The sequence below is a fragment of the Coregonus clupeaformis genome, chromosome 28 (assembly GCF_020615455.1).
Source record: "Coregonus clupeaformis isolate EN_2021a chromosome 28, ASM2061545v1, whole genome shotgun sequence".
In the NCBI taxonomy this organism is placed as follows: domain Eukaryota; kingdom Metazoa; phylum Chordata; class Actinopteri; order Salmoniformes; family Salmonidae; genus Coregonus; species Coregonus clupeaformis.
The window spans coordinates 25512000-25519874 of NC_059219.1; the positions used below are offsets into that span (position 1 = coordinate 25512000).

Below are 7875 nucleotides of genomic sequence, written 5' to 3' on the forward strand. Positions count from 1 at the left end.
GCACCATGTAGAATAGGGTGTCTCTGGTTAAACGTAGAGCACCATGTAGAATAGGGTGCAATTTCGTCAACTCCACCACACCCCATCTCTCTCTTTTCGATAATTTACATAAATTCATGTCCCGGCTGGCAGCCCTTTCTCTCTCAGAAAAATGTTTACACACACACAGACAGAACAGAGACAGAGAACAGAGAGACAGTTCTCATTGCGTGTATTGCATTCAAAGAGCGGTGGTAAACTGTTTGACAGCTGCATAAGCATTAAACCGTAAGTTCGCATGGCCTTGCAACACAAACACACGCCGACTGCAGGGGAAAAGAAAACAAATCCCTACATGAAGAATGACGTAGTGTATCAATGATCGAGGTCAGGGCCTTCATTTGGAAGGAGAGGGAGAGAGAAACGCTTTAATCTTCAAGTACGCGACTACAAAACCTTAAGCTGAATCTGCGGTATCCGCGACGCCCCTTGGCAATCACACCTTCAATGTGATGCTTATAATAGACTTTCTATGTGTTTAATCTTACACCTGCCCCAGGCACTTCACTTTATGGACCTTATACGTTATGACTTGCATTGCTTTTTCCCCTCTGCTCTTCAAACTCAGATGTGCAAAAAAAAAAAAAAAAAAAAAAAACGTTTTTACTTTTACAGCGGTTACCTCCCAGCTCCTACCGCCCCCCCCAAAAAAATCTCCCATGTCCTCCCACTTGTCACTTTTCCAGGTACCCACCATGAGGTGTTGTTTTGAAATTATCTCCCCCAAACAAAAAGGGGACTGTTTAAAACACTTGTGGCCGACGTTCAGATGCTTTACGAGCAACGCTCAGTTACTATATTTAATGTGTGTGTGTGTGTGTGTGTGCGCGCCACTGGAGGGTTATTTTCCAGCTGTGTAATGCTTATAGGGCTCAGTCTGCAGAGAGGATGGATGATGGATGGAAAAGTTTGCGTTGTAAAGGACTGCCACATCAACCTTGTATGCCAGGCTTAACGTTTCCCTATAGAAGGACTGCCACAAATCAACCTTGTTTAGCCTTGTATGCCAGGCTTAACGTTTCCCTATAGAAGGAGTGAACAACAGATGTCATGCATGCACGTACTCAAACTTTTTAAATGGTCTGCTCTGCTACAGCTAACTGATCCCTTCTGCCTGCCCTGCCCAGCCGCCACAAGTGCGACAAAGTGCTGGAGAAATCTGATGACAGAACTCTCAGCACCTCAGACAGGACTGTTCCTGGTGTTACTGACAGAGAGAGACAGAGACAGAGAGAGAGAGAGAGAGAGAGAGAGACACAAAGGGAGTGAGAGACAGATAGAGAGACACAAAGGGAGTGAGAGACAGATAGAGAGAGAGAGAGACACAAAGGGAGTGAGAGACAGATAGAGAGAGAGAGAGACACAAAGGGAGTGAGAGACAGAGAGAGAGAGAGAGAGACACAAAGGGAGTGAGAGACATAGCGAGACACACAAAGGGAGTGAGAGACAGAGAGAGACACAAAGGGAGTGAGAGACAGAGAGAGACACAAAGGGAGTGAGAGACAGAGAGAGACAGAGAGAGAGAGAGACAGAGAGAGAGCACAGGAGCAAGCCTGTCACCTCTCCACTGGACAGAGAGAAAGAAAGGGGAAAGTGAGACAGAGAGAGAGAGAGAGAGAGGGGGGGGGAAGAAAGGGGTGAAGGAGAGTGAGTGAGTGAGGGGGGGGGGGAGAAAGAGAGAGCTGCCGACCAGCTCTTTCATCTTTCATCCTCTGAGGTCTGTGAAACATCTCAAGATATTAGTTCCTGTCTGATGCCAGCGGTGCAGGGCCAGGCAGGCTGGTCCATACTGAGAGCTGGTCCTCGTCTGGCCAGGACGGTGTGCTAGCTTGGCAGCCAGGTATAGCTCTCCATGCCATGCAGTGAGCCTGCTATTCCAGGGGAGCTGTGAAATCTCTATGTGTCCTGTTGAATTGCCATAAATGACAGGGGAATATAGAGAGAACCAGCACCACCAGGAATGTATGTTTTTAAATCTATTTTTAAGTAGCTGGGTCAGGATCAGGGCAACTAGCCTAAACGTGGGGCTGACATTTGGGTTGTGTTTCTGAAATCCGCTGACAATAATAATAGTTTTAAATGTTTTTTTTTTAGATCCGTTTCTGTTACAGGGGATAGAAACTCCACCTGGGATTTCAGATTTTCTTATAATATTTTAAGACCTGAAAGTATGCATAATACAATACAAGTCTGCATAAAACCTAAGTCTGCTTTTAATTACTGTAGTAATAGCAGCAATAGAGCAGGAAAAAAACGTGGTAATTCTCAGCATAAACTTTATCCAACTTAACTTAAGCATTTACTCAGTAGGCCCATGTAGAAATTGATAAAACAGTTCTGGAGTCGCACCGTGATTGAACCGACTGAGCCATTGCTGAGTAAGTTCTGTTTAAATTCATCTGTAACCTATTAACATGGAAGAAGTGATCAGCTATAGCATACTCTTTGAATAATATTTGTCCATCTAAAATGGTATACAAAATCATCTGGTGTAAATTGAAACACGCAAATAAAATGTAGACTATATGCAACTAAATCCTATCCATACAATGCTCCGAAAGTAACATGAGTTTATTTGCCCTGACAAGACCACGTGAAGGTTAACATTTGGAAAACAGCGTGCACGTTACTCTCTCTGCGAGCCGAGACCAAATGAGGCTGGCTTCATATCTGTCAAAGTTGACTAGCCTTCATTACTGTAGTACAGAGAGAGAGAGAGAGAGAGAGAGACGCACGAAAACAAGCGCTCTTTCCTAGTTGGTTAGTTAGTAGGCTAGAAGCCCGTGCGGTGCCAAGGTGCACAGGTGCCCCGTTCTCACAGCTCACGAAGGACAAAATAACCGAAATGAGACTTACAGATAAGAAGTAAAGACGCTAAGGTTGGCTGGAATTGCCGTGAGCCCGAGATCCGAGCAGTCGACTCGTTGAAGCATGCCGTCCTCCTCGCAGTGACAGCGGGACGGGCAGTCACCGACCTGAGCTCCCATCTGCGATATCGCCCCGCATTCCGCGACCACCAGCAATAAGATTACTAAAACTTTACGGGGATGCAACATCTCCACCGTATTTTAGAGGGAAAAACTAAATCACAGGTGCTGAAAAAAGTTGATTAAAACTTCTTTAAGGGTTTGCCGCCGCGGTTAAAGTAAGTCCTTCCCAAGTCTCTCAGTCTTCGGCTGTCTGCATGTGTCGATGTATCAAGCCTTCTGGCTCCGGCGCATGGAGTGTTCAGACAGCGTGTACCCTCGGTTCCTATTCTCTGAGATCCATCCTTGAAATGCTTCACAGCTTTAAACAGTCTCACCAGTGTGCCGCGTTTCGTGACGTCAGTCAATGCCATTAAAAATCAGTGAGCTAAACTGAGCTGAGCGCGCGAATGATCTCCGGACGGGACGTGTAGCCTACCGCACGCACGCGGTCATCGCTCCTAGTATGCAAATGTACTATATAGCCTGCTAATCATCCACTTGCTTCCCACTCTGAAAATGTCAATCTGCCATGCAATCATTTATACATTTCACCACAAATCTCAAGTTGACTAGGCTACTGAGAAAGTTCTGAGACATACAGTGCCTTCAGAAAGTGTTCACGGCCCCTTGACTTTTTTTTCCCACATTTTGTTGTGTTACAGCCTGAATTTAAAACGTATTATGTAAATGTGATATTTCCGTTTTTTATTTTTCAAGAAATATGCAAAAAAATTCTCAAAAACATGTTTTCACTTTGTCATTATGGGGTATTGTGTAGATGGGTGAGAGAAAAAAATATATTAATTCATTTTGAATTCAGGCTGTAACACAACAACATGTGGGGGGTGAATACTTTCTGATGGCACTGTATGAGAAAAAGTTTAGATAAATGATTATGTCTGAAAGAACTGTCAATGATTGACATTTCGATTTTATAGCATGGTTCTATTAGGGTCCTGGCCCGTGTGAAGGTTTATGGAGAATACAGTGAATGAATGCATTGTACTACTGCTCCAACAGTGCATTATTATGTTAGTTGAGTGAAGCAGCTAAATCGATACTGTAAAGTGAAATATGTTCTTCAAGTAATATGAGATAAGAAGATTTTTATCAGGACGCCGGAGGATGATGCAACGCTATGAGGCAATCTCATCCTGCAGGAGTGAGAGTTAAAAGCTGCACCTCAAGGCGTACAGATATAGTCTGGCTAATACCATACTCCACTTCAGTGTCTGGAAAGGAAAAGCTGTTTTGTGTGGTCACGTGGGTGGCGTCAGCCAGGATAATACAGATAGTCTTTTGTCTCAGCTTTGTGTCAATTTTGGAGGAGAAGCAGTTGAGAGAGATGTTCAACTCTGTGACTAGAGATGTGTTGTTATCCTATGCGTGGCTTATTGACAGAGGAACTTATTTGTAACAGTTTGAGGACAGGTGTGTGTGTGTGTGTGTGTTTGTGTCTGTGTGTGCATGTGTGTCTGCAGCCTGATCACTAGAAATAGACTTCGATTTCAGAGTTTGAAAAGGTCCTGAGAACGTTGATATATGCCTTCCTCTGCTCTCACAAAAAAAAAAAAGATTGCCCAGCACTGGGCACGAACTCTTAACGCTCAGAGCCGGAGCATGCTGCTCAGACCACTTCACCACTACAGTTCACAATGCTCTAGCAAGCCGTGAGAAGACTTGATGATAATTGATTGTAACAGCGTGTCGTTTTAAATTATTTCGATTTAAGCCTTCTCCAAGTCATAGCCCTAACCTTAACCACTCGGAATTAATGCCAAAACTGTTAACCTTTGAGTTGTTTCTGTTTTATCCCTGTAACCAAGCAGAATTAAAGCATCGAAAATAGACCTTCATCCATAATACGTCAAATTTAGAAGGGAAACGTTAGGTGTTTCTCAAAATGGATACTACCTTGCTCTGAGCACACTAATTGGAGCACGGGAGGGTCGGAATACGAGTCCGAATCAAAGTATGTAAAACGGAGCACAGAGGGCGCTTCTCGAATGAGTACTCCGTTTGTACATATTTTGAAGCAGGCTTCGATGCAAGCGCCAGCGGAAAGTATGCAAAGAAATATGACGCAATCACGTAAAAACGTACGCAACATTTATTGAAATCAATCATTATTTGAGCTGAAGCGAGAGAGAAAATACACTCTTGACTTCTGAATGAAATGTTGCCTATTCATATCTCATATGTTGCCTGACCACAATATTTTATCTTGATACGGTAATAAATACATGCCGTGTTAATTTTGGCATGTTTACCTGCCTACAATACCCACTGTGCATAGATCGCAAGCCCATAGTAAGTCAATAGAGCCAACTGGCTAGCTACTACTGTTAACTAGCCAGATAGCCACGAAGAATTGTTAGCTAGCTAGCTAGCTACCCACGAATAATTGACATCTACCTTGCATAGCATTAGTTTTAGGTCATTTTTTGCCTGTTAAACTATCTGGTTAGCTGTATAATTATGATTCACATATAGCTAGCTAATAGTTGTGAAGTAAAACGATTGCTTTGTGTATATCTTGTTTCGTCTCTATTGTTGCCATTGTCCTGGCTGGAAGAAGGTTCAGTGTAGTGATGGGTCATGCGCACAAGCATCGGCTCTGAGAGCCGGCTCTTTGTAGTGAATCAGAAGAGCCGGCTCGCATCGAGTGAGAGCCGGCTCCCAGTTTTTTGCCCATTCGCTGCTTAGGTTTCACTTTCACAGAGGTCTGTTATGATTGGCCAGCATGGCGACCAGCATGCGGCATTCACGTGAGAATTAAGGATGTGTAAACAGAGAGGGGGCGGGGCAGACACACCACTTGACTCCACTGCAAGTGAAGAGAGAGACAGAGCGGACTGAGGAGCGTGTGTGCGTCTTGCATTGTCGTGTCGTTTAACTATGAGTGACACTAGAAAGCGAAGCAGCATCTGGCTGCAGTTTAAAGATATTGGGAACAAGAAAGCAGAGTGCCTTCACTGCAAAACGAAGGTCACTATAAGAGCAGGTTCCACCACAAACCTGCATAGACATACAAGAACTGTCCATCCTACAGTGCAGTTAGAGGAGAGAGGGCAAGCCAGCTCACCATCTACTGATCCTGGTGTGTCTCATACCAGAACAACAGCTGCTGTAACGTCTACTGCCATCCCCATGCGTGCAAGTATAACCTCTCCTACTGCAACTCAAAGCAAAATAAGTCAGTTTTTACCTAAACTGATGACCCCAGCCAAACAGCACAGTATTGATGATGAGTTGGCTAAAATGGTAGCTTCTGATTTTCAACCCTTTTCCATTGTGGAGGACAAAGGAATGAAAAACTTTGTCAAAGCCCTAAATCCCACATACACTCTACCCAGTAGAAAAACACTTTCCCAAACAATGATCCCAAAACTATATGACACAGAACGTGCATTATGGCAAGAAAGGGTGACAAAAGCTCCATCAGTTTGCCTGACAACTGACTGCTGGACCTCCAGAACAACCTGCTCTTTCATGTCTGTCACTTGCCACTTTATTGAAGATTACAAGATGACATCTTGCCTTCTGGACTGCTTCGAGTTCACCGACAGACACACTGCAGAAAACTTGGCAGTGGAGCTACTAAGAGTGGCAAAAGAGTGGCAAGTAGAGGACAAAGTGGTGTGCTGTGTGAGTGATAATGCTGCAAACATCACCAAAGCCATAAAAGTTTTGAAGTGGACCCATCACCCATGTCTGGCGCATACACTAAACCTGGTGGTTAGAGATGCTCTGAAGGTGATCAAAACAACCGTGGATAAGGTGAAGGCTGTTGTGGAGTTTTTCCACAAAAGCACAGTAGCAGCACAGAAGCTAAAGTCCACACAGCGCCAAATGGGGATTCCTGAACTGAGGCCCAAACAAGAGTGTGCCACCAGGTGGAACTCAACATTTGATATGTTGAAACGAATGCTTGAAATAAAAGATGCCATCATCTCCACCCTGGCCCTCATCAACGCATCTATTGAGCCATTAAGCCAAGAGGAATGGGAGCTGGTGAAAGAGGTCTGCGCCGTCCTGCAACCATTCCAGGAGGTGACTGTGGAGATAAGTGCAGACAGGTACCTAGAACCATTGAAGCATTGTTTTCTCTACTACTATTCAGTCACTATTATACATTGCAAACACAACACATACAGTATAATGCATCACGTATAATATGCCACATACTTTTAAAAAACTAAATTCTAAAAGTTGCTGTTTTCTCTCCTTCAGCTATGTCACAGCCTCGAAAATGCTCCTGCTTTGCAAAGGTCTGCAGCTGGTGACAGCCGAGAACCAATGGACAGTAACTGTGCAGAAAGTGAAGGAATTAGTTGCAGCTCTTTGTTCAGCCATGGACCGCAAATTTCTGCGGATGGAGTACAACACTGTCCTTTCAGAAACTACCTTATTGGATCCAAGGTTTAAAAAACTTGCCTTCAGTGATCGTAGAGCTGTTGATGAAGCTCTTCAGAGGATTAGTGCAGCAGCAGCAGCAAAATGCACCCCCAGCAGCCAGCCAGCTCCACCATTACAGGGCCAAGTGGAGGAGGAGCAGCAAACCTCTGCTGTTTGGAGGCTTTTGATGACAGAGCTACAGGAGATGCTTCAAGGAGAAATCCGACAGCTGATGCTATAATGGAGGTGAGGAGCTACCTTGAGGAGCCCCTCATCCAGAGAGCAGAAGACCCACTGAGCTGGTGGCAGGCCAAGGCCTCAGTCTTTCCACTCCTGGTGAAGGTGATGGAGGGGAGACTATGTATTGTTGCCACATCAGTTCCTTCTGAGAGAATCTTCTCCAAAACAGGGCAGATACTCACGGAGAGGCGAAATCGTATCAGGCCTATCAGCCCATCCAAGCTGAGGC

At 44.6% G+C, this 7875-nt stretch overlaps 1 protein-coding gene across 1 annotated transcript; it reads left to right on the forward strand.

Moving 5' to 3' along the window:
- Positions 1–5599: 5599 nt before the first annotated feature.
- Positions 5600–7647, forward strand: LOC121553407 (zinc finger BED domain-containing protein 4-like). Its single transcript, XM_041866490.2, has 2 exons — positions 5600–7087; positions 7242–7647. Exons 1-2 carry the CDS (start codon positions 5907–5909, stop codon positions 7645–7647), a joined length of 1587 nt encoding a protein of 528 aa, XP_041722424.2. The 5' UTR covers positions 5600–5906.
- The last annotated feature ends 228 nt before the right edge of the window (positions 7648–7875 follow it).

What these genes read in the sequence shown, in the direction of transcription:
- LOC121553407 (XM_041866490.2), top strand. Translation starts at nt 5,907, where the DNA reads ATGAGTGACACTAGAAAGCGAAGCAGCATCTGGCTGCAGTTTAAAGAT. An exon ending in GTGGAGATAAGTGCAGACAG is followed by an intron (nt 7,088 to 7,241) that starts GTACCTAGAACC and finishes TCTCTCCTTCAG; the next exon opens with CTATGTCACAGCCTCGAAAA.